The 26106-nt window shown below is 47.7% G+C and overlaps 2 protein-coding genes and 1 long non-coding RNA gene across 3 annotated transcripts in view; 1 reads left to right on the top strand and 2 right to left on the bottom strand.

The window, feature by feature from the left end:
• ELAC1 (elaC ribonuclease Z 1) overlaps window positions 1-26106 on the bottom strand; it is a 511775-nt gene that overhangs the window by 147822 nt on the left and 337847 nt on the right. The gene's annotated exons all lie outside the window — the stretch shown is intronic.
• LOC111941122 (tetraspanin-36-like) lies at window positions 660-17730 on the bottom strand. Its single transcript, XM_023944160.2, has 7 exons — window positions 17589-17730; window positions 6043-6234; window positions 5122-5196; window positions 4578-4673; window positions 3820-3972; window positions 2784-2867; window positions 660-1954 (listed from the first exon to the last, which is right to left on the bottom strand). The coding sequence occupies exons 1-7, from the start codon at window positions 17646-17648 to the stop codon at window positions 1868-1870; spliced, it is 747 nt and encodes a 248-aa protein (XP_023799928.1). The 5' UTR covers window positions 17649-17730; the 3' UTR covers window positions 660-1867.
• On the top strand, window positions 22054-23070 carry LOC147648629 (uncharacterized). Its single transcript, XR_015280272.1, has 2 exons — window positions 22054-22227; window positions 22701-23070. It is a non-coding gene; the product is annotated as an uncharacterized LOC147648629 (long non-coding RNA).

Genomic DNA, 26106 nt, shown 5'->3' with positions numbered 1-26106 from the left:
ATTAAAAGACACAAAAGACAGTGGGAGTGGGATGAGAGGCAAGACGGCAACGCTGGCCAGAACGGGAAGGGAAGGGCGGAAGGTGCGGGACTGCTGAGGGAAGCAGGGCAGAAAGGGCAGGAGCAGGGAAGGGAGCCGGGATCACTGAAGAGGGCGGGAAGGAAGGGCGGAATCAGTTGTGGAGCCAGGCGAGACGGGAGGCGGGACGGCTGAGGGGAGCGGGAAGGAAGGCGGGACGGCTGAGGGGAGCGGGAAGGAAGGCGGGACGGCTGAGGGGAGCGGGAAGGAAGGCGGGACGGCTGAGGGGAGCGGGAAGGAAGGAGGGACGGCTGAGGGGAGCGGGAAGGAAGGGCGGAAGGCGGGATCGCTGAGGGAAGCGGGCGGGAAGGGAAAGCAGGATCCCGGAGGGAGGCGGTAAGGGAGGCCGGGTCGCTGTGGGGAGCGAGAAGGAGGGGCGGGAGGCGGAATTGCTGAGGGGAGCCGGGTGAGAAGGGAACCCGGATCGCTGAACGCAGCAGCAAGGGAACGCAGGATGGCTGAGGGGAGCCGGGCGGGATCTCGCCGAGGCAGCGCCGATAGGCGCCCGCTCCGGTTCTGCCCCTGAGGGCTTTACTCCTTCCAGGGAGTTGTGATAGCATCGACCAACAACCGCCACACCATTTTTGATTGTACAAATTCAGTTTATTTCAGCTTTTAACAGAAGACAAAGCCCTTAGTAAATATGCAGTTTTCAACATACACGTGCTCATGCTGGTGTGTCTCCATCGTTATCCATCACTTTCTTTTTTCTCTTGGGGTAGGGATGGAGAAAATTAAACAGTTAACACTGATCCCAAGCTAATTTTTTTTCTAATTAGCTACAAATATAAAGATTTATTTTGTTAAGGACAGGCTGCTTATGTCTCCAAGGAAGGAATCAGCAGAGTCTCTGTTGCTTTTCCACAATTCCCTGATACATAAAAGCTCACAGTTTCCTCCATTCTCTATCCCCAAAATCCTGAAGAGCTTATAAACAGATTAACATACAAACGAGATAAAGAAGGACTGTATTAAAGCAGGGATGCAATCCAAGGAGTAAGTGGCTGTGTCCAGCAGAATTAAGAACAGAAAATGTGCAAAAGCAGCGCTACAGCAGGTTATTGAAATTGCTTTGTACAAGAATGCATCTTTTTAACATTTTAGTAGAGAAGTGTGGTCAGGGCAGAAATGCAGCACTAATTCCCCCAGGCAAACCACAGAAAAAGGAGGAAGAGTATGTTCAAAAGCCTTGCTTCAAAAGGATTTTTTAATGCCAGTAATTAAAAGATTAAAAACAAACCAAAGAGGGAGAGAGAGTTCTGAGCCCAAAAGCTCAAAACCTGGGGTTTTTATTGTTTGCTGGCTGCTCCAAACAACGACACAAATGCTCGTTCTAGACTTTAAACATGGTCTTGTGTCTTGCACTAACAACCTCTGCAGTAAACAGAATTACAACATGACACAAGAAAGGGGAAAAAAACCGACGCTGCACAATTAGATACAGAAAAAACATTAAAGATCCCCGTGCCTATGAAGAGTATATAAACCTGTCATTCAGAAGTTTCTTTTGTTGTTTAAACAACGTAATGAGAATAACCTGGGGTTTGTGCAGACAACTGAAACCCCTCCTGTGGTCTCCACCAGTTTATTGATTAACGTATAAAGTTTCTGCTGCGTGTTTTTGGGGCAGAAGAAAGAAGGTCAGAAGAAAGTTTCTTTCTGGAGCCAACTACACCACCTGGTGCTACCTGCAGTCACAGGTCCAAACTTAGCATAACGTTTCAGAAAGCTGTGGTGTGATCACAAGTCAGTTTCATCATCAGGAAGCAACATTGTTCTTTTCAGTTTATTACGCAAACACCCCTGAGTGAAGAGGCTGATATCCACTTTCTTCTTTCTTGCAAGTAAGCACACAGACGCTCAGCATGCCGAAGAACTGGAAAAGAGGGAGTGCACAAGGTACTTAGTCCTGCTGTATTTCTGTTTCAGTAGTCAGACTAAACACCTACATAGCAGATCTGTGTGATTTCATCATATAAAAAAAACTTATTTAAAAATACATCTACAGAAAGTGTTATTTTTGCATACCAATTCCCAGTAATAGTTCCAGCTTGAGTGTTTCTTCTTCAGTTTGTCCCATTAACACATTCACATTAATTACTAGTTATCTTGCCATGCGGAAAATTTCAGTGAAAGGCTAGGATTATTCTGGGATAAAATGAGTTCTCCAAAATATTTAAGTACGCCTTTGGACAAGGAGTGATAGGAATGGCTTGCCAGTGCCAGAGGGCAGGCCCAGCTGGGATATTGGCAAGGAATTGCTGGCTGGGAGGGTGGGCAGGCCCTGGCACAGGGTGCCCAGAGCAGCTGGGGCTGCCCCTGCATCCCTGCAGTGTCCAAGGCCAGGCTGGACAGGGCTTGCAGCAGCCTGGGACACTGGAAGGTGCCCATGGCAGGGGGTTGGGACTGGCTGAGCTTTAAGGTCTCTTCCCATCCAGACCATCCTGGGATTCTCTGATTCAGTGACAAATGGATTCCACTCTGAATTTCCATCCCAAATCCCCTACTATCTTTTGAATCCCTCCCATCATTGTTAGGCAGATGAAACAGAGACAGCTGGAAAAACACAAGTGGGGAACATTCGACTGAGTCTGTTTCAGAGGCAGAAGAAAGCTGAGGCTATTAGGACACTGAAGATGAGAAAGATCCAAGATCCAAGGGCAGACAGTACTATTTTCCATGGGGGAAGAGACGGAAATATTTACCTTTACAATGGCAAACCCCAGGATTACAAGCATGGCATAGCTGATAACGCTCTGCAGGACAGACTCCAGCTCCTGTGTACAGCCCTGCCATGAAAGAGAGAGGTAAAAACACATTAAAAGGTGTTCATCCAGATGGAGGTTTTTATTATTTTCCCAACTCTGCCAGTGAATCAGGGCCTGGTAGTTCCTGTTCAACCAGTACTGCAGATCTGAGGAACTCCATTCTTGTCTTCCAGACCTGATGGCTTATTTCCTTCTGCACGAGGAGAGGCACTGACAAACTGCAATTTACTGACATTTGCTGCATCTCAGTTTCCTCTAGCTCAGGTCACTTAAACAAGTGCCCAAAACTCAGAGCCAGAAGGCCATCAATGGTATCTATAAAAGTCAATTTCGGGGCTTATGCCCCAGACAGGAGAGCCTGGGTTAATAGAATCACAACGTTTGGGTTGGAAGGGACTTGAAAGTTCATCCAGTCCCACCCCTGCCATGGGCAGGGCCACCTTCCAGTGTCCCAGGCTGCTGCAAGCCCTGTCCAGCCTGGCCTTGGACACTGCAGGGATGCAGGGGCAGCCCCAGCTGCTCTGGGCACCCTGTGCCAGGGCCTGCCCACCCTCCCAGCCAGCAATTCCTTGCCAATATCCCAGCTGGGCCTGCCCTCTGGCACTGGCAAGCCATTGCCTGGCTGCTGGCCCTGCAGGCCTTGTCCCCAGTCCCTGGGCAGCTCTCCTGGAGCCCCTTTAGGCCCTGCCAGGGGCTCTCAGCTCTCCCTGGAGCCTGAATACTTGTGCAGGGGAGCAGCCCCAGCTCTCCCAGGCTGCCTCCAGAGCACAGGGGCTCCAGCCCTCAGAGCATCATAATCCTCCCGATTCAGCATGATCAATCCCAGATGAGTCTGTTCCCCTGCCCCAGATCGGTTTAAACAACTACAGCTATGGGCATATCCCTAAACTCTGCCTGGCGTGCTTCCCTGCACAGTTCCACTTGGCTGAAAATGAATGTGGCCCAGCTGTGAAACCGAGCCCCGCATGCTCACCCGTGTGTTGAGCTCCTGTGGCTGATCCAGATGCCCTGTGCAGTTCTTAGCCTCTTGCTGGCAGCAGCTCTGGGGAACACTGTTGTTCCCAGTGGAATTAAACCACTGCGTGGTCGTCCAGTCACTGTAGTTCTTAACCCCGCAGCAGTGAAGCTACCCAACACAGGACAGTTACACAGCAGTTACTATTACGTAAGATTATAGGTATTTATTACTAGTTACATTATATACATATAAGTAGATATGTTCCTATCTGAATTCCCATGTTGAGTTAAACCTCTCTTAGGCATAGTGAGCCAAAGCTGCCACTAGTTTGCAGCAGATTTACAAGCAGTGGTGCTTCAGGAAAAAAATCATAGACATAATAAATCAGTCTCCCTCACACATTATTGCATCCTTCTTAGTTTATTCTTTGTGAAAGCTCCAAAAGGAAGGTGACAAGTGTCAGGGTAGAGTCTTCCATCATCTCGCTATTTTATGGAGCAGTGTTCTCAGCAGCAGTTATTCATATGTACTTATTTGCTCTGATGCAAATGTCACTCATATCAACCCCGCCCCTCACTACATGAACTTCACACCTGGAGCCTGAACACACCAGCTCTGCAAAGTGAGGAGCACCTTCAGCTGCCTTGGAGAATTGGATGCTAAACACAGAGCCAGGTTCCAGGATACTCATCCTCTCCCCTCCTTTCCCAGCCTAAATTCCTTGTTTAGGATCCAACTGTTCTTTTCCAAACAATGCTTAAACATTTTCTTACATGTTGTTGCAAGTAATCCACAACTGTAGACTCTGGGTTTTTGCCATCATACTTCTCAAAGACTGAGCTCATTGTACCTTGCACATCAGTTTTTACCTGTTTAGAGAGATAAAAACAATGCAGACGGTTTTAATGTGAGAGTTGAAAATTTTATCAGGTGGAAATTGCAAAAGATGCATCCCAAAAGTATCCCAAAAAACTGAGGGGGAAAAATTAGCAATACAAAAAATCAGGCAATGTTTTAGACAAAATTCAGGTGTCACTTAGCCAGAATCATGTTCCTGGGTAGAAGCTTGCCACCCTTGATGGAAAAGCCCTCTGGGAGCATCAGCAACTGTTTAATCCTACTCAGAGACTGCTGTGATATCTGCCACGTATTTTATATATTCACCGTGTTCCAAACAAAGACATCCCCATTCCCATTTGCTCTGCAGGTTGCAAGACAGGGATGAAGTAAAAAACCCAGATAAATTAGAATGATAAAACAATGTGAGATCTATTCTTTACTTTTATATTGGGACAGAGGTGCTAATTCTTTGTTTACCTTTTCCCTGTACACGAATCCCAGGACAAAAGCGGACACTTCTGCAATGAAGATAATCAGGATAATGGCCAAGAACTGAAAATAAAAAAGAGAGACAGTAAGAGAGAATCCCACAGCACTTAAATTCAACTGCACAATACACTTCACATTAATTTACAGCAGCGATCACTATCTCTTAATGCCTCTCCAATCGAAGTAGTTCCCAGAAAGTAATTTAGAATAGGAGAAGCTGTGGATGCCTCACTCCTGGAATTGTTCAAGACCAGTTGGGCAGGGTTTGGAGCAACCTGATTGTATTGGATGGTCTAGTGGAAGCTGTCCCTGCCCATGGAAGAGGGGTTGGAAATGGATGAGCTTTAAGGTCCTTTCCAACCCAAACCTTTTGGGAATTCCTGTGTGTGGCTGATCCTGAACTCTGCCATGACATGACCTGTGTGAAGAGCCCATGGAGCACTTCACAGGATGGATGTCAAAGGGGAGAGTACACGGATAAACCAGCAGCTGAGTTAGGTACATTGTGCGCTGCTTGTGGGCTCACATTGCCTTCAGGGCATGACTCGGGGCATGAACTTACTCTAAGTGAAACTTTCTGGATTTTTAAAAGCAATTCTATGAGCAGTCAAGGCATGCTTTCAGCACTCAGAGGACTAAAGTCAGCAGAAAAACTGATATACATCTGACTTGTATTTCCTCCTGTTCCTTCACCACCTCACTCCTCAAGACTTGCTGCTTCCCGCACTCATCTTCATTGAGCGAGCTGGGGCAAATCCGAGCAGCTCAGCTGCAGGTGACTGCCACAAACAAGCAGCGCTTCAGCAGTGTGCACCACAGCAACCTTCCACTCTGTCTCACCTCCCGAGGTGCAGCCTAGCACCTCCCTGCCAGGGGGAGGCAGACGACACACACGGACGTGCCACTCACCAGCCCCAGGCCGACCCGAGACTCGCGGAAGGTGGCGCAGCAGCCGAGCAGCCCGATGATGAACATCACCACGGCCACGCAAATAATGATCACGGCTGGCAGCAGCGCGTACTTGTCCTGCAGAAAGTTGTCGTAGCTCTTGTAGGTGTTGATGACGTACGCCCCAACATAGCTGAGGCCTGCAGCTGCCGCCTGAAATGCAATAAAGTTATTAGCAGTTATTTATAAAGCCTCTGACCTGGAAACTGATCATGGATTGTTTTCTAATAGTAATTAACAGTAATAGTAATGGCTACAGTGTGCAAAGAAGTAGATGAAAAAATGCTGTATCTGAAACTATTACCTAAATCTAGCCATGCATTCAAACTTAAATACTGAGAAGAGGAAATTCATTTTATCACTCCCCTGCTAATAAGGCACCACTGGAGCTGAGCCAAAAGGCTGGAGTTTGTAGACCTGCACCAGTGACTCTGCAGAACAACCACACTGCCTACCCAGGGTCAAGTACATCCCACCCAGGGTCAAGTACATCCCACCCAAGGCTGCACTTGCAGGAAACAGATCACCACAGTGAGTTGCTGGTTTGGGGCTTTTTTATTTTCTTTTTTTGGGGGGAAAAAACTCATCCTTTGCACTCTCATGAAAGCATGAACCACTAAGGCAGACACAAATGTATCTAGTCTCAGCAAAACAGAATCCCTCCTTTTTTTGAAGGAAACAGATTTCTGCAACCTCTAAAATAATCTCTCTCCCAGAGGGATGTTTTGCTGATTGAAGCCAAGGTAGAGTACACCAGTGGCAGTTGCCCTAGAAACCAAAGACTTTTACCCATTGGACTGGGTACAGCCCTGGAAACACCACCAAAAGACTCAGCCATGCCCTGCCAAACCTCACTGATGCCACAAAAAAATTCTCACAGGCATCAGGATGGCTCATCCACCCTCTGTAATCCTGCAGCACAAGGAAAATTAAGCACCCTCTGTATTGACATTCTGGAAACTTAAGGGAAGCTGGTTTGTTTTCAACAGGTCACAGCAGGATTTCATCAGGTAGCCTTGGAGCAGCTTGTTGCTTCCCCAGCACTGTGTGTTTTAATTAAATGAAACACTCCTTGCGCTGGAGCTAGGACTTGCTAATTCCTTTACCTTGTTTGGCTCTTTACCCTCCAGCCAGGTCTGCTACCTGCCCTTCAATTACCTCCAAGTGCAGGAACATCCTTTGTTTTAGACAACTCCCATCCCATAATCTCACATTCCTGGATGCTGTCTGTACCCCAGAATTAAGTGATGAAGCCAGATATTTAGCACATGACCTGCAAGATCCTGCTGCCCTGGGGCTCAGATACAGGAAGTGGGATATCAGGAAAAGGAACAGGACCACCAATTCTTAGCAAGTTATTTTTCCTCTCCACATGCACCAGGTTTTCAGATATGCTAATGATTAAAGCGGTTCCTAAAGCTTCCTTTCATTTTTCCTTCCATTGAGGAAAATATCTTTCCTATTTCCCTGCCTGCAGGTGGCTGTGGCTTTTTCCTGCCACCCCTTTTTAGGGATGCAGGGAAAGGATGAGACCACTTTATCTCAAAGGGCACCACTGCCTTCTCAGTTCACCACACGAGTGAGGTTTTGAGGAGAAGTAACCTCACCTTCTCCTCCAACACTCTGTTCCCAAACTGAAAGTAGGACAGGAGAAGTTCTTGGAATGGCAGCAGCAGTGAAGGTGGAGGTGAGGACACCTCACCTCCTTTGCCTTCAGTGGCACAAAAAGAATGAAGGTGCATGACTCAGAAAGTGTATCCTGTATTTCTGGCCTGGAAGGCTGGATGCACGTGTCTTTGCACCTATTCTCTGTTCTGAAACAGCATCATCTGGGCATGGACAGCCATGGAGAGGCAAGCAAAGATGTGCCAGGGCCTCACCACTATCCCAGGGAACAATTCCTTCCCCATATCCCATGCCACCCCACCCTCTGGCAGTGGGACACCATTCCCCCTTGTCACTCTAGTGTCTTGTCCAAAGTCCCTCTCCACCACGGTGGAGAAACATTCTTAATTTTTCATGCATACTTCATTTTCCATCCATCTCCAGTGTGCTCAACACACAATACAAAGGAAACAGCACAGGACTTGCTAAAGACCAACCAGCTGTGGGGAGCTAAAAAAACCCTGCTGCGAGTAAAAGGCTGCCATGAATAAAGAAAAAAATAAATTATGAAGCCAATTCACAGAAGGCCCCTAAAGCCAGGACCAGCAAAGCTCCATGACTGCAAGACAAGACCAGAAGGTCTAGTGTTAAGCTCAAGGACCTCAAATACAAAACACTTTCACAGTGGGTTTCATTCCAAATACTCAGGATTGCCTTGTTTCTGGTCAGAGACAAAACACAGCCTGCAAGAAGGCTACTAGAATTTCCAAGCTTCTGCTTCCAAGCAGAAAAAGGAAGTGTAATGAGGCAGAACCAGAAGTCTTTGGGAAAAGACTTAAAGGAAGATGACGTTTTACCCCATAGATAATAGCGTAACTTCACACATGACTTTTAGTTCAGTGGGAAGAATCCTGAAGCCTGAAGAGCAGGGTTGCTCAGGAATAGAAGGCATCACAGCTAATGATCTCTTCTCTGATTTTTGCAGGTGAGTCCCAGAGATAAATTTTGAAAGCAAAGATGAGCAATATTTTAGAACTTAAACCAGGGCTCTTCCCTTAAGCTTTTCCAGAACTGAGAGAAAATTAAAAATCCAGTGGAGAGAGTTTTTCACCCCTACATCACAAAACCTACAGCCCATTTTTAGACCTAAGATGATGATGATGATGTACTACGATGTACTTCTCTTGAAGTACAAGTCACTTGCATTGCAAAAGATGGATCTCAAAGTATGTCTGATTAGATTTCTGTTGGATCTCAAGGATAAAAACAATCCCACAAACACAAAGGCCAGTTTGAGTGATTACTTTTGAGGAGGAATAGATCAAATACCTCCTTTTCACAATGAGACAACCACCTTCTCAAACCCATGTAAAACTATACACAAGGGTGCTAGGATTATGCCAAGAAATTCGCACTACAAAAATGGTTATTGTAATTCACATTTCTTGTCATTCTCCTGTCTGGCAGCTTACTTGCAGGCAGGTCCAGTGCCCAGCAGGGCACAGACAGTGACTCAAGGCGGATACAGGAGAACAGCCTCCCCTGGGCCACCAACAGCCAGCACAACACCCACACCTGACCCTGTCCTTCCCACACAGACCCAGCTGACTCACCAGGCCGGCAGGAAACTCCAGTTTCTTTACAATGCTCATGACTTCCTTAAGACAAGGTGATGAGATGAGGTGAAAGGAAAATTTGCAAGAAAACCCCTTTTCACAGCTGGGCAACAGAGCTGCAGCCGCCTCTGCTGCCTCACCCACCATGCCTCGCACCCTTCAAGGACCTAGCGCCAGAACCACTCAATCTTTCATATCCCACACCCTGGCCAGAAAGCAGAAAAACTATTTGAGCGTGAAAAAGTGAACTTCTTGAGGCTGAGTGAGAAGAAAGCCAAGCTGTGACAGTCACCAAATTTTCCCAGGCTGAGGTTTGGGCAGGGCCTGGACTCCAAGCTCTTCCATGCTTGGCTGAGCCAGGGAAGCAGGTGCACAGAGTGCATAAAAACAACAAGGGGGGCTCTCAGTCACATAACACACACAGAGAGCACTGTGAATATTCAATCCTGCCCATGAAACAGAAGCCTGGGCTGTATCATATAGCAGAACAGGACAGCTGCTGGGAAACACCAGTTTTATGTATTTTTAAAAATACAACAAGCTTCTTACTTTGCGTTCCACTTTTGCTATATGCTGATGACCAAAAGCACCTACCCTTTTCAGGAGGCTCATAGCCATGCAAATACTTCATGCCACCTGATCACAGACACATAGGGAGCTGCTTAAAGCTTCCTCTATACCACTGCTCTGAAATACATACACTTTATATATATATTTATGTATATATATGTATATATACACATCTACCTTTCTTTTTCTATCAGGAGGGCAGAACCGGTGCTTCTCCACCTTTACTTCTCTGTTTTCATAAGCCTGCCTTATGTGATGGCTGAGAACAGAGGTTAGTGTTCATTCACAGTTATTAGCACAGCCTTCCTTGTCCCCTGCCAAACACCAGATAAGGTACAGCAAAGGAGACAAACTACCAACCGTGATGTTAAAAGGCAGTGTCTGCTGCTGGGAGGATTTGAGGTACATTTTAAAAGGTTTCTCCCAGCATCCTCCCATTTCAGAGTGTTGATTCTATGACTCGGTCTGTTTCTGTAAACTGACATAAGACTGGTATAAGACTTCCTTTTTAAAAGGCTGGAAAATTAAAAATGCAGAGTAACAAAACTGTAGTATTAAAAGGAGAAGCTTAAGAACAGGGCGAATTCACCCCATGTGTCCAGCAAGATGCAGCCTCTTTACAGTAAAAATTGAGGCTATGAGACTTAAAGACATTTCTCCTTTGTGCAATGGGGCTTTCCCTGGGCCAGCACTGATATCCACCAGAGCACAAAACTCAGACTGGCTGGACTTTGTCCTGTATAATTAACTTTTTATGGGCAAAGACAGGTAAGATAAATAATACCATTTTTCATGACACAGTAAGAGAAGTTGTCTTCTACAGCAAACTACTGCAAAGAGGAATTGGAAGAACTATGAATATCCACCCAAACCCTTTCTGAACCACTGCCAACTAATTCATCATTAGACAGTCAGCTCACAGAGCTGCCTGAGTTAATTTTAAGGCTCAAATCCCAGTTTTTCACCAGTATCTTTGCATAGGCAGGGCTCCTCACCCAGGGCAACACCTGATGCTGCTGTTTTGCCTTCCTATCCAGCACCTACGTTCACTGGGATGCTATTGCCTTTTCAGCAGTTTCAGTGGACAGAGTGGGATATGTCACCTTCAATTATTACATTGCCAATTATAATTATTACTACTGAGGTGCCCCCATGCCTCTCATGTCTAGAATCAGCCCCCAGAAACACTGGTCTCAGTTACAGCTGCCCATTCTCTCCTTAACACAGAAGACACTCCATGTCTTTGTTTTTTGGCTTTTTTTTTTCTGTGTACAAGAAGTGTTTTTGATTTACCTTGACAGGTAAATCTTCTGCTTGAAAGGTTTTGTACATTTCCTCCATAAATAATGTATTTTATTACCCAACAGTGAGCTTGCATGGTGAAGGGAATCAGTATCTGGCTCCCTTGCTGATTTATTGTACTGCAAGATTTATTCTTCCCATTCACTACCAGAGTTTCAAGTCCTCCCTGGCTGCTGCACTACTCCCTTTTCAGGGAGGCAACAGGTTTTCTAGTGACTTTAAAGAAAAAGAAAGGCACTGAGCACCTTTGAGAAAGCTTTCCTCACTTTATCCTCATTTTAACCATTTTAAAACTCCCCTTGGCCGACATGGACCAGGCACTTCCCAGACCTGAGGCTCTCCCTTGGCCCAAGGCAAAGCTGGTTTCTCCTGGCAATGAGTGACCCCATCTCAGCACCTCCCATCTCACATGCACAATTTTCTGTCCCTTTTCCCATCCTGGATTTAAAACTCTGCCAGCTGAAAGGGACTTTCTGGCTTCAGTTACCTTTTCCTACCCTTCTTATGGTATTCATTTCTCTAAATTATAAATCAGGTATTGTCACATTGGTGTTCTCTGGTTTCACCCAGGACAGAGTGTGACGCTGCTTGGTCTCTCTCACAGTGACAAAGGTTTCTGATGTTCAGAGGGACCATCCTGTGCTCCAGATTGTGCCCACTGGTCCTGTCACTGGGCACACTAACAGCATCATCTGGGCAAGGACAATCACAGAAGAGCAACCAAAGCCCCAGCTGCTCTGGGCACCCTGTGCCAGGGCCTGCCCACCCTCCCAGCCAGCAATTCCTTGCCAATATCCCAGCTGGGCCTGCCCTCTGGCACTGGCAAGCCATTGCCTGGGTGCTGGCCCTGCAGGCCTTGTCCCCAGTCCCTGGGCAGCTCTCCTGGAGCCCCTTTAGGCCCTGCCAGGGGCTCTCAGCTCTCCCTGGAGCCTGAATACTTGTGCAGGGGAGCAGCCCCAGCTCTCCCAGGCTGCCTCCAGAGCACAGGGGCTCCAGCCCTGGCAGCAGCTGCGTGGCCTCCTCTGGGCTGGCTCCAGCAGCTCCACAGCCTTGCGCTGTTGGAGCCAGGGCTGGAGGCAGGATGGGGTCTCCTGTTAATATGAAAACTTACTGTGTTCCCTCAGATGAAAACACTGATTTACAAAATAATAAAAAAATAACTGAACTCAGCAAGTTGGTTCTGGATTGGAGCAAAAAGCACCAAAGCTGTGAGCTCCTACCAGGCTGCCCTTGATTCCAGCAGCACCAACAGCCCCAGGAGAAAATTCCTGTTAATCTCATGCTAGTCATTACCCTCAAACTAAAACCTACAAATCAGTTTCCTCACGTGAGCTACAGAAGTGGGACGGAGCCCAGACAACTGTTCTGAGCCAACTTAACACCAAGCCACAGCAGACACATCAAAGTCTGTTATACCAAAATATTCAGCTGGGATGTACAACTGCGGGGCATGTTTCAGCCTGCCTTCAAAACACACCTCAGGCTGTGTGCTGGGTACGGTGGGAAGCACTTGCTTTTCCCTTTTTTTTCTCAAATGAAAACAGTGAGCAGCTGCCAAAAGGCTCTGGAAACCTATGTCTCTCTTTGAGGAGAAAAAATCCCCAACCCAGATGAACATTTTCCTGCAGTTTTTACATGCCGCAAAACCACACACTCAGAGGGGTCTCTGGGTGTAGTAGGCTTGTTTTCAAGCTGTTTTAAGTAAATGTCCACTTTAAGAGTTGTTTTAGCATGTCTTCTTCTGTTCTATAAGCCTAATTCCAAGGTTATTTTCCCATCCCTAAAAGCCAACAAATGGTGGGATGTCCTCACAGAGACAGCGTACAGCAGTGCCAAACAAGGAATGCTGCCCCCTTCTCTACAACTTCCAATGCTTAAACCCCTGCGTTGCAGCTAGGGCGCTGCTGTTCAATCACAATCACAGAGGTAACAGGAGGAGGAGAGAGAGAGGACGAACTCCCATTTTCACTTGTCAGAACCCCCATTTTCACTTGTCAGAACCCCCATTTTCACTTGTATTCTCCCCAAATACACAGACTGCAGGGCATGAGCTTGCGGGAGTGAGACTTCAGCTGAGCATGGATTGATTTTTCGGCCAGTGCCAAGCAGTTTTGGATCTGAGCAGCCTTTGGACACAAAACACCCTGTAGTTCAATATTTGCCTTCGGAACCACCCCAGTTTCTCGGTCAGCTGTTCCAGGCTCAGACACCAGACCCTGCAACTGAACTCTGCTAAATCACAGCAGAGCTAATCCTAAATCTTGCTAAAGAGGTACCAAAATGGGACCTCTTGAACCGTTGTAATTACCACACACACTTCCACAACATGGAATCACAGAAATCCAGAATGGTTTGTGTTGGAAGGACCCATAAAGCTCATCCAGCTCCACCCCCTGCCATGGGCAAGGACACCTTTCACTATCCCAGGTTGCTCCAAGCTCTGTCCAGCCTGGTCTGGAACATTTCCACCTCTCTGGGCAACCTACACCAGTGCCTGAGCACCCTCACAGGAGCAATTCCTTCCCAATATCTGTACTAAATTTCTCCTCTTTTCAGTGTGAAGCCATTCTGCCTCCACTACAGCTCCTGATGAAGAATCCCTCTTTGCTTTCCTTGCTTCCTCCGTCAGACTCTGGAAGGCTGTTACACAGTCTCCACAACTTCCTCATTTCCAGGCTGATCACCCCGGCCTTCTCAGCCTGTCAACATCAGACCTCTGGTTTTGGTGACACCTTTGAAGAGATCAAAGTGTCTTTAGGGATGGATACACAGCCCAGCCATCCAGTGGGTCCTTCCACAGCCACAGGGACTGCTGGGGACAGTCTGGCTGAGGTTGTTTCTCCAAATCTGCATCACTGTCCCAACACTTCCCCTGTGCTGACCACACAGCACCAGCACCTTCATTTTAATTTAGTCCCTGAGGCCCCTATGCAAAAGAGCAGAGCCCATCTTCCCGAAAGTCAGTTCAGTTCTGCTTCCTGATTTTGGGCAGAAAAATTTAAAACAAGGAGGAACTTTACCCTTTCAAGGCACGCTCAACAGGATCACACCGAAGTGCCCAGCCCCAGCATCAGCCCCATCCTGTGACCACTCTGCATCATGTGGCTGCTCTTCCCTCACCATTCAGAAACGAGCTAGAAATCACAGAAAGGCAAGGGTTGGAAGGGACCTTAAAAATCACCCTTGTTCCAGCTCCCAAGGAGCCCCCCACCTTTGCCTTCCCTTCTTCAATGCAATCTTTGCTATTCAATACACTGTTCACTAAAAGTATCCAGATTTCTCTCTGACTTGAGGCTTCAGAGTTAGGCATTCCCAAAGTACTCATTACTGCCATGAGCGATTTAAACCATTCACACATGCAGGAATTTTTCTTCTGGCTAAGTTTACACCTTAAAATTACTAAAAATTACATAAAGTGAACCACAGCAATATTGTGATTCCTTGAGCAACGTGGCCTAGTGGAAGGTGTTCCTGTCCATGGCAGAGGGCTGCACTTCTTGTCAGCAGATCAAATGCTTCTGTCTCAAATCCCCTGGTCCTGCTAAAGCCTCCTGGACAGAACTTGTCCTTTTGTTTCTCCCTGCTGTTGGGCAAGTAGAGCAAGGAAGCTGGGGATGTACCCACTTCTGCCTAAAAGTGAATGGGAAATCTGGACAAACAGGATTTTCACTGCAGGAACAACTAAGTAGCCCGTTGGTGGTGAATCAGAGTATCTTGAGTTGGAGGGGACCCACAAGGATGATGGAAGTCCATCTCCTAGTCCCCAGGACCACCAGCAGACGCCAAACACCCTCTGAAGGCAGAGACCTGTTTAGTGACAACGAAGCTGAAGGCGAGCAGGGGCATGGTGCTGGATGCTTTGAGGTTAAAAGCAGCCTGGGAAGGCGTTTACTGCACACTGGACAGAAATACTGGAGCACAGTGCTTCCATCTAGTTTTAAGACTCTCAGTTTCTTCCCTTGGCACAGGAAGTGAATCCCAGCATTTCAGCTCTCTCCTTCAAAAAGAGCATCATTACATCCCACCCAGCCCAGTCCTCTCAAAACACATTGCCAAGAACATCATGGTCTGCTCTAACCCTTCCTCTCCCTCTTTTAGGTCCCATGAGATAAACCTGCATCCCCAGTCTTCACCTAGAGCAGGCCAACACCCACTTACCAAAACAACCACACACTTGCACCTAATTAGAAGGTGCTGAAGAGTAGAACAGGAGGTGGGAAGAACTCCCACAGCCTAAAGCACCACCGTGGTAGCCTTTTAATTAAATAATCTTTAATCACTGAGTTTCTGGGGGGAGTTATATGCATGGATCCCTCACTCACAGAATGACCCGCACATACAATGCTGAGCCTGATGCTCAGGAGAAAAGCTGTTTTTTCACCTCGTTTAGGAAGCCCCGATTTGTCATTGTGGAAGATCTGACTTCCTCCACAACCCACGATAACGATCAGAAATCCAAGAGAGGATTTTTGCCTTTTTAGGATATTCTTAAGTAATAACTTCTGTCAAAGAACCACATCTGCACCATCTGCTGACTACGCAGGTGGTGAATTATTTTCCGTAATCGCTTCTGAGCTGGGAAAGATCTGCAGCATGCAATGTCTCGACATGAATTACTCCTTGGGGAAGGACTCTAATGTTCTTTGCAAATCCTGTGTTTTCACAATCATCTGGAACCTTGTACTTACCGAGCCCTGACTGTTAGAAGTGTTCTGAAGGAGCATAAAAGAATCAGCCCCTCCATCTCCACCCTCCCAAAACCAGAATTCCAGGTTCTGCAGTTCTGCTGCTGGAATGTGATTACCACACATAATGGTGGCAGCAGCAACTAGATGCCACAAGTACTGGGCTGCACTGCTCCTACTGGGATAAAAAACAACCCAAAGGCAGCCTTTTTTGGGGTCTGGGTCACCCCAAATTCAGAGGCCATAGACATGAAGGAGGATCTTTACTGACAGTCCATGGATGCAGATGACCCAAACACGATTAGAGAGCTTTCCTACAGCAGAAGAAAAAGTACCAGAGACATTTCTAGGAGGATATAAGGCTGTTGTTTCATATTTAAAAAGCCAAGCAATGATGCTAACCTGAGGTATGCCTGATCTGAGGCTCAGGGCATTTCCACATACAAAGAGTGGGATGCTGCAATGTTTCTCTGTGGCTACTTAAAAAACAACAAACAACAACACAATCACCACAAACCAAGCAGACACGGTGAGATCATGTTACCTGGTGTGCAGCTATGACCCGGCCCGCAGCTCCACCTGTGCCAGTGGCTCAGGAGTCATATGGAGCACATTTAGCAATAAATTGTGCCAGGCCTCCAAAAACGAGGCACAGGACGGAGGGGACGAGCGCCTCACCACAGCCAGCAGCAAGTCATGTTCTACAAAACGGCACCACACCCCACGAGGCCCCAGGGATTAATTCGAGTATTCCTTCTTTCACTTTATTTTTCCTCTCCTCTTGTAGCATCTCTCTTTGGAGAGCTCTGGTTCTCCTCCTCAGGAAGGGCCCCCATGACACCCAGAGGAAGGGGCGCTGCAAAGCTGAGCCCCAGCCCGGGCCGAGCAGCTCCAGGCCCTCGCTGCTGCCGGCAGGTGGGAGGCATACCTAGCAAAACCCGTCTGGAAAACACCCAGGTGCTACAAGGCAGCCGTGAGCCCCCATCCCATGGCACCGACAGATGTGAGGTTTGACAAGGGCCCTTCCCTGACAGCAGCACACAAGTCCCGGGGCGGCTGATGGCGCTGCTGGGGGTTTTCCAAACTTCCCCACGCAGGGGGAATGCCCGAGCCTGCTTACCAGAATAATCCCCAGCTCTTCTGAACAGCCCCAGGCCCTGCTGTCACTTGTCACAAGGCAGCCTCCCATGCCAACACCCCCAAACCAGCGAGGGTTAGGCTGAAAAGCATAAAAAACACCCTCATCTCTTCACTTGCTTGTAAATAATTACCGTGGAAGTGATTTGGAAAGCCGTAACTGTGCCAAGGACATAGCTGGAACAAAGTTCTCAGCAGATTTCCTCCCCAAAAATCTCCTCACCCCAAATATGGAGGAAAGCCCTTATAAAATGTCCTCACCAAGCGGCTCCAATTGCTTCTGATCACAAAACGTGGTTACAAACTGTTTTAACTAAAAACACTACTAAAAAGCCGGGTACATTAAAAACACGCCACGAAGAAAAAACAAACAAAAAAAACCCAACAAGGTCCGACCTTATATTTTTTTTTTCTTAGAAACTTAAAACCCCTAAATCTCCTCGTCCTTTAAAAATACGTATTCAGGCGTTGCTACAGAAATACACGCACTACCTGCGCAGAGCTAACCCCGGTGCGCGGGAAACCCGGGATGGCGAGCACGTCCCCCTGCCACAGCCCCCGTTCCCCTCCACCCGGGACAGCCCCGCGGTACCCAGAAGGCGAGGCTCAGCAGCAGCAGCACGGTCTTGGAGGTGATGACTCCGCAGTCCATGTCGGGCGCAGCTCTGGGGCTGTGCGGCCGCAGCGCTCCTGGGCTCCCCGCGGGGCCGCCCCCGGCCCGCCCCGGCCCGGCCCTGCCCGGCCCGGCCCGGCCCACCCACGGGACGCGTTTCCCCGTGGCCAAACAGGCAGATTTACAAGCAGGGGGTGGGGAGTGCCGGGGACAAATGTCAAAGCAAATCGCTGTTGAATTCGGCGCGGTTTGGGGGTTTTTTGGTACTTTTCTTTTTTTTTTTTTTTTTTTTTTTTTTTTTTTTCCTAAACTGTTGCAACTTTCCAGCGAAGTTACACTAAAACCTGTGAAAAGCTCTCACTGCAGCACAGAGATTCACATCAGATTTGCCTTCCAGCTTTGCTAACCCACAGCTTTCTCGCCTCCGTCCAGCCTGTCTGTTTTGGTCTGTCTGAAGCCAATCTTCTCAGTCACATGCTCCATGAACAGCAGGAATATGTGGATCAGTGGTGGGAATACATGGATTCGTCGATCCATGCTGGGTTAAAAACTGGGCTCTGTGCCCTGGGCTGATCCCCTAGTGTGGGCAGCAAGGGAGGGGGGATTGTGCCCCTGTGCCCCTGTGCTCAGGTGAGACCCCACCTGCAGAGCTGCCCCAGCCCTGGGCAACACCAGCACAAGGACGTGGAGCTGCTGGAGCCAGCCCAGAGGAGGCCACGCAGCTGCTGCCAGGGCTGGAGCCCCTGTGCTCTGGAGGCAGCCTGGGAGAGCTGGGGCTGCTCCCCTGCACAAGTATTCAGGCTCCAGGGAGAGCTGAGAGCCCCTGGCAGGGCCTAAAGGGGCTCCAGGAGAGCTGCCCAGGGACTGGGGACAAGGCCTGCAGGGCCAGCACCCAGGCAATGGCTTGCCAGTGCCAGAGGGCAGGCCCAGCTGGGATATTGGCAAGGAATTGCTGGCTGGGAGGGTGGGCAGGCCCTGGCACAGGGTGCCCAGAGCAGCTGGGGCTGCCCCTGCATCCCTGCAGTGTCCAAGGCCAGGCTGGACAGGGCTTGCAGCAGCCTGGGACACTGGAAACTGTCCCTGCCCATGGCAGGGGTGGAACCAAATGGTGTTTATATTCCTTTCAACTAAAACCATTTTGTGATTCTGTGACTCCACAACACTGGTTTGGACACACAGCAGTATATCCCAACTGCTGGAATGTGAGGCTGAGCAGTTGTAGGGAGAGGTATTGTAATTCAGGGGCTGCCAATGTTGCTTTATTTCCATCAGCCAAGCCTTGTGCTCTTTCAAACGAGCTGGAGGTGCAGGACTGGCAGCCAGGGGCAGAGAAGACCTTTGGCAGCCTGAACTGAGCTGAACCCACCCCTTGGCAGGGCTGCAGGATGCAGCAATAATGAGTTTCCTGCCACTGCCCTTTCCTGGCAAAAATTGCTGTGATGCAGCATCTTCTGGGGGAGATGGATTTTGGAGGGGATGTGCTGAACCAGCTCCCCAGCAGGAACTCAGGAAAGGGAGATTATGGACAGCCTCTGCCCACAGCCTATGAGTTTAAGCTGCAGCTGCTCTGACAGGCAGTAGACTGTCTGTGCCAGGTGCTGAGAACAGAAATCCCCATGCAGAAAGTGGGGTGAAGCTGATATCCAAAATTAAATTCCTTGGAGAGTAAAGATCAGCACAAAGTCAAAACTTGGGAACTGCTCATAGAATTCCTCTGACCAGCAAGCCTCTCTCTGCCATTGTAATTTCTATTACAGCACTAAATATTAACATAGTGTGTAATTGTGGAGTATTTTTTTAATTGGAAAAAAAAATAAATCAGCATTTCCATTTTCCCTGGCACTGTGGCAGGAGGATAAAGCAAAAAAAAAAAGCAAAACAAATAGCAAAACCACCTGGAAACCATTTATCCTAGTTTTGCAGGTATGATTGGTAATCTGGGGGAAATGGTTTGAAGGAAAATGAAATAGAAAATTTGATGTTTGATTTAAAATTAAATATAAAACATAAAATATAAAACGTAAAACATGAAACAACAACCAAAACACCAACCAAGCCCTATCTTTCTTTAGTATCCAAATATTGTTACCAATCTTGTCATTTGTTAGTTCACTAGAATTTCTTAATTAGAAATAAAAGAAAGGTAATTTCACAGTGAGAAAAAAATAGGATCCTTATGAAAAATGTCACCTCCCGAATGCTGTTTGTTTCAGAACAAAGTGTTATTTAAAATCAATGGTGGGTGCTTTTTTGTTAAAGGTGATCTAGAAAGTAACTTGCCAGAACAAAATGTGCCCATAGGGAAATATCCCAAACATCACGAACAGCCCTGGTTATGATATTCTGTACCATTTCCTACCAAATAAATTAAGAGGTTCCTGTTGAACATGAGATTTTAAAACAGCAGTAAACTGGAATTTTTAGTCAGCTTTGGAAGGGAGTTGGGGAAAAAAGGAAATGAAAACTACCTAACCTGACAAAGCCTCAAAGGAGGCTGTATTTCCAGAGCTTCTGTCTGTCATAGATCTCTTGCCCTGGGTAAATTGGATGGGCTTGCTGAATTTGTCTGAGATCGGTTTAGGAAACATGGTGGAAGAACAACAGGTTTCTCACTGATTATTCATTGCATGTTCAGCAGCGTGGCTCAATGGTTTGCATTGGAAGCTGTAACATGTGATAGGAACAGGATCTTTACATTTCCCCTTATCCACCAGACAACCACAATGTAAAGATAAAATCCCCTTCTGCACTTGAGAATACGTATCTGAAAATATCTCTATTTTGTTTTCCTCCTGCTAGACTAAATAACTTGTCAGCTCGGACACTTTACAGAACTCGTGCTCTCCCACTAAGCTTCATTTTTCTTGAAATGCCTGGAAATGCAGTGAATTCCCCAAGGGTTGTAATGAAGAGGTCACCACGGTCCTCTGCCTTCTCCTGCAGCGCCGTGGCCTTGCTGACTCACTCCCAGCTCGTGACCATCGATTTCTGCCAAAGGAACTGCTTCCAAGTCAGCTGCTCCCCATCCACTTCTCCTGATTACTCCTGTCCCGGTGGGCATCCCTGCCAGCGTCATGGAATGCAAGAATCCCAATATGGTTTGGCTGGGAAGGATTTTAAAGCTCATCCAGTTCCACCCCTGCCATGGACAGGAACACCTTCCAGTGTCCCAGGCTGCTCCAAGCCCCGTCCAGCCTGGCCTTGGACACTGCAGGGATGCAGGGGCAGCCCCAGCTGCTCTGGGCACCCTGTGCCAGGGCCTGCCCACCCTCCCAGCCAGCAATTCCTTGCCAATATCCCAGCTGGGCCTGCCCTCTGGCACTGGCAAGCCATTCCTTGCCTTGTCCTTCCTGCACCATATCTGACTTTTCAGCCCTTTCCTCCAAATCCTCAAGACCTCTATATCTATTGGAAACTCTGTATCTATTGCAGTCCTTGTCCTTAACACCTCCATGTGCTCCGCACATAAAAATCTCTCTGTTCCCTTCTCCAGGTTATTTCTGAAATTTAAACAAGAAATGGGACAGTGACCCAGGTGACACCAAGCCATGGGTGGGGGATCTAAAGGTCATTCCTGACAGACCATGGGGATGAAGGTGCTGTGGGGCACAGGGAGATGTTAGAAGCCTTATGGTATTAAATGTACTGCTTCTTTCCCCACAAGGCCTTTTACCCATCACAGAAGGAAGTGCAATTATATTATACAGTATCTATGTTGGCTATTATTTGTCTGTATTTTCTTCTTGCCTGCAAATTATTTCCCAAATACTTATTCCATGGTCTATTTGATGTTGTTAATCAGGAACTGAAGTTAACTGGATTGTAATTTCCAAGTTTAATGGGGTGTTTTTTTATCAGTCTGCCAGCACCTTGACTCCCTTCTAAAAGCCTCACAGCAAACAGCTCTTAGATGTCTGGACTCACTTTCTAAGCCTTGTGGGAAAAAAAACCCACAACACCAAGTTCATTTGAGAGCCATCCATTGATAAATCCTCTGTGCAACCTGTCCTTTCCTCATTTTCTCACTGAATTTTGCCCTTCATTCCGTTCATCATACGTTTTGCTGTGCCAGCTGCTGATTGTGCTGGACATTTTGTTGTCCCCACTGCAGTGGGGACAGAAAATCAGTCTCCCATGACTGGCATGTGAGGATGACAGAGAAGTATCTTTGTAGTACATGACCTTATTTCTTGGAATCATTTGGGTCTGTTGAAAAGGCTCATGTAAAAATAACAGGAAGGAAAATTTATAGTCAGCCGAGTTTGCTTTCTAGCTAAAAAAAAATAAAATAATTTTTTATTGATGTCATAAAATAAGCAGGTAGCCAAGTTTGAAAAACTCAGATACTTTCAGTTCCTCTTTAACCCAGCTGGGCTACACACTCAGTTCTCAGGCATGAAAAACAGTGTGTTTCCCACCACAAATACTCATATTTTTGCCGTAGGGAAATTGTTGCTGCCTGGAATTGGATTAGGAAGGGAAGGACTGTGTATGGCTCTTCATCCCATGCTGTCAGAGAACTCAGCAGGGCAGCATTTCCCTGGAGTGTTCATGTGCAAGGATCCATGTCACTAGCTTGGAATTCTGATTTCTGCCACGCCTCAGCACTCCACCACAGGTAACTCTGCCCCAACCCCAAAGCTGTGCCTGCAGGGAGCTGGAGCCTGATGCTCTGCTCTGCTTCAGGGACTCTTGATTTGCTGGGAGGGGAATTTTGACCTCGCTGCTGATCTCACCCACTTGCTGAACTGGTGACTGAGAGCAGCCAGGCAGGATGTGGGTGGTGAAACCCCAAATGATGCCTGGTGAGATTCTCTGTGATATCCTCTTCCAATTAGAAAACACAGATAAAGCATCCTGGAGATGTACAGTCTTCCTGGTGAAACCTGGAGCTCACAGAGAGATTAAGGAGATGTTTCCTGAGATGGATCAGCTCTTGGGGCAGGGAAGTAGGGAAGGACCACAGGCAGCTTTATAGAAATAATACTGTAAATCCACTAGTAGGCTTTACTCTGTCCTAATCATGCTGGAATTATTCACCTTGCCCTCACACCATGTTCCCTTTTTGTGGTTACCTTTTGATCTTTCAAGGCTGAGAGAAAGCAAGGAGAAAAATATCTTTTCTGCTTGCCCCTTGGTGTGGAGAGAGGAAAGCAGCTGATCCTCCCAGCCCCTTCTACCATGTGGATTTGGGGTAAAAAGGAGCATTTGTCGGATGGCACCTGGCTCAGATGTGGTTGGGGAAGGGCTCTGATCTTTGCACTTCCACATCTGGACCACAGTCACCAAGCAGGACTCATGCACGCAGCCGACACTGCCAGCCACAGCCAAACAAAGACCCATCCCATCAGCTGGCTCCTTCATGCGCTGAAAAATTTCACTGAGCTCTTTTCAGCCTCCAACTCAAAACTCTCAGTCCTCCCGTGAAGCTCAGTCAAATAAATAGTAAGGACTACCTGAATTTTATGTGCCAGTCCTAGAAACTTGCATCTTGCTGCCATTAAATTCCACGGGGAGATACATGGACCCAACAGAAACACATGTTGTGTCACAGCTATGTGAATGATGAGTCAGTGGTGCTTAAAGCTCCACCATGAAACATCTGTGGCACTCTTGGGCTGCAGAATTTAGTGCCAGCATGAATTTAAATTAATCACAATGGTGAGAGATGAGAGCCAAGACATGAGGCTGCTGTCTGAGGGAAACTGCACAAGGTACATGAAAAATGTGTGTATATGTTGGGGGCTCCAGCCATGAGAAGGCTGTGGAGCTGCTGGAGCCAGCCCAGAGGAGGCCAGGCAGCTGCTGCCAGGGCTGGAGCCCCTGTGCTCTGGAGGCAGCCTGGGAGAGCTGGGGCTGCTCCCCTGCACAAGTATTCAGGCTCCAGGGAGAGCTGAGAGCCCCTGGCAGGGCCTAAAGGGGCTCCAGGAGAGCTGCCCAGGGACTGGGGACAAGGCCTGCAGGGCCAGCACCCAGGCAATGGCTTGCCAGTGCCAGAGGGCAGGCCCAGCTGGGATATTGGCAAGGAATTGCTGGCTGGGAGGGTGGGCAGGCCCTGGCACAGGGTGCCCAGAGCAGCTGGGGCTGCCCCTGCATCCCTGCAGTGTCCAAGGCCAGGCTGGACAGGGCTTGCAGCAGCCTGGGACAGTGGGAGGTGGCCCTGCCATGGCAGGGGTGGCACTGGAGTGACTCTGAGGTCCCTTCGAACCCCAGCCATTCCAAGGTTCTGTGATTCCTGCCACATCAGGCCTGTGTGGCTCTGTACCATGACATGTGGTGCCAGCTGGCAGGAACTGCCTGTGAAACAGTGATGTAAGGGGAAGATTTATATTTAACTTATATTTTTAAATGCATCAGTAGAAGTTCTGAGCTCTGCCACTGATGCAAATCATGCCACTGTAGGCATATTTATGTGACTCTCCCGTTCCTGACTCAGCCAGTCATGTGGATCTGAGCAAACAGGAAATCCCTCATAAAAAAAAACAAACCAAAAAACCCTCAGAAAAAAATGTACCCAAAAGACACAAAAAGCCAAGAGTCATGGTTTCCCTAAGCAAGTACTTTGAAAACTGCCTGGAGGAAGAATCACAAGAAAGCCTGGCTGGAGGAAGGTGAGATGGTGTGGAGTGTGACCAATGAGGAAACCTCAGGGGGATTCAGAGCCACAGAGGAACTGGCAACTTCTGAAAGCCCCAGCCTGGGAAGCCAGGGGCATCTGCAGGACAGAAGGACATTTGATCCTGGAGAGGGAAGGGGCCTGGTGTGCCCAAGCACTGGCTCATGTACATACCACAATCCCAGTCAAACAGAATAGGCAGCCACTGTAGGGAAAATCGTCTTTTTTGAGGTGTAGGGATGATTTTTTGGTTTCCTTAAATAGAGTTAATTTTCCTTCTAGAGGAAGAAGTTCAAAGTTTCTTTTGCACAAAGAGGGAATTGTCCATCAGTTGATACCAATCACTTTCTCATACTTCCTTGAAGAACAGAAAGGCCCTACTGTCCTTGACAGATTTTCCCACTGCAGATTTTGCTCCTGAAAATGGGCTCTGGTTTGCTGGAGTTGCTCCGTCCATCAGCACATGCTGCCCTTCTTCTACGCCTTCCCACCCCTTCCCTCCTGCCAGTGGGGCTTGGAGCACCCTGGGAGAGTAGAAGGTGTCCCTGCTCATGGCAGGGCTGGAATGGGACAGGCTTTAAGGTCCTTTCCCACCCAAACCATCCTGGGATTCTGTGGTTCCATGAATATATGAAGTTTATGGGCTGTTCCTTAGAGAGAGGTTTCAGGAAAGAGCATTCAATCTAGCCAATCCAGAACAGACTATATCCTATATCCCATGTCCTATATAGCTATATACATTCCCTGTGAGGAAAGCCAATGATCAGGGTCCTCTTCGGCATCTAAATTAAGGAGAATCTGGTTTGTCATCAAATATTAATCTAAAATAAACTTAAAGTCACAAGCCATCTGCAATGTCTTTGGAATAAATCCAGCTTTTTCAGGAGGAAATGTTCTCAGAGCTGGTGGAGGGACTTCACAGAAGAATGAGGCTTTAGAGAATCCACACATCCCTGTTTATTTTTGGATTTCAAACAGATGGCAGTAAGTGTGTACACTTACACATAAAACTGATTGCTGGTTTTGTGTAGATCTTAAGACTCAGGCAACATTTCCCATTAAAGACACCATAAAATACTAGGCAAAATTACAAAATATCAAGAAATTCAGCCCTCCCACCACTCAAATACAAGTTTTCAGGGGAAAGTGATGTGAAGGTGTTTCCCTTTCACAAACATCTCAAAGACTAAGTGACAACAGTATGACAGCATTAAGTCTCTACTGAAATAAACTCAAAAGATTCCATTTCAAGCACTACCATGGTGGAATAACACATACTCTGGTGTGTAAATCCTGTGTATCAAACTGCTGTGTTTGACTGTGCAAGGATCCCATCGCTGACATCAGAAGTAATTGCACTGGGTTTTAATTGGATGAGTACAAGCTTTACAGCCAGGTTAAACATTGACCTTTCTTCCCTGGACTACTTTTTTTCAACTTGTTATCAGCCAAGTTAAAGTGATTATGTGCAAGAAGGCAAAGTTCTTGGCAGTGCATGTGTGTGCTTCAAAGCTTCAGTGCACAGCTTTTTTCTGTGACTCCTTTGATGACAATGAACTTGAAGCAGTTGGTGATGCACAATGTTTTACCTTCTGCCCTCCTGCAGCCCAGGCAGGTGCAGAGCCTGGCATCAGCAGGGTGTGCTGCAGGAGGTCTCTGTGACAGACCTGACCCGGGGGCTGTCAGTTCATACTGCTCCATCACCTGCAGGCACAGGGATCCCATTCTTGTCATTAACTCCCTTTCAGAGTCACTGGAGAGTTTGGGTTGAAAGGGACCTTAAAGCCCACCCAGTCCCACCCCTGCCATGGGCAGGGACCCCTTCCAGTGTCCCAGGCTGCTCCAAGCCCTGTCCAGCCTGGACACTGCAGGGATGCAGGG

This window comes from Cyanistes caeruleus, chromosome Z (genome assembly GCF_971803275.1).
Source record: "Cyanistes caeruleus chromosome Z, bCyaCae1.hap1.1, whole genome shotgun sequence".
In the NCBI taxonomy this organism is placed as follows: Eukaryota; Metazoa; Chordata; class Aves; order Passeriformes; family Paridae; genus Cyanistes; species Cyanistes caeruleus.
The sequence above is the reverse complement of the archived record's forward strand: the minus strand, read 5'-3'. Positions and strand labels throughout refer to the sequence as shown.

Excerpts from the sequence above, each read along its gene's own strand:
- LOC111941122 (XM_023944160.2), bottom strand. The coding sequence starts at position 17,648 with ATGGACTGCGGAGTCATCACCTCCAAGACCGTGCTGCTGCTGCTGAGC. Across the intron at positions 2,868-3,819 it reads CACAGGAGCTCAACACACGG|GGCTGTACACAGGAGCTGGA; the intron begins GTGAGCATGCGG and ends CTTTCATGGCAG. Across the intron at positions 1,955-2,783 it reads TGGGGTTTGCCATTGTAAAG|TTCTTCGGCATGCTGAGCGT; the intron begins GTAAATATTTCC and ends CCTCTTTTCCAG.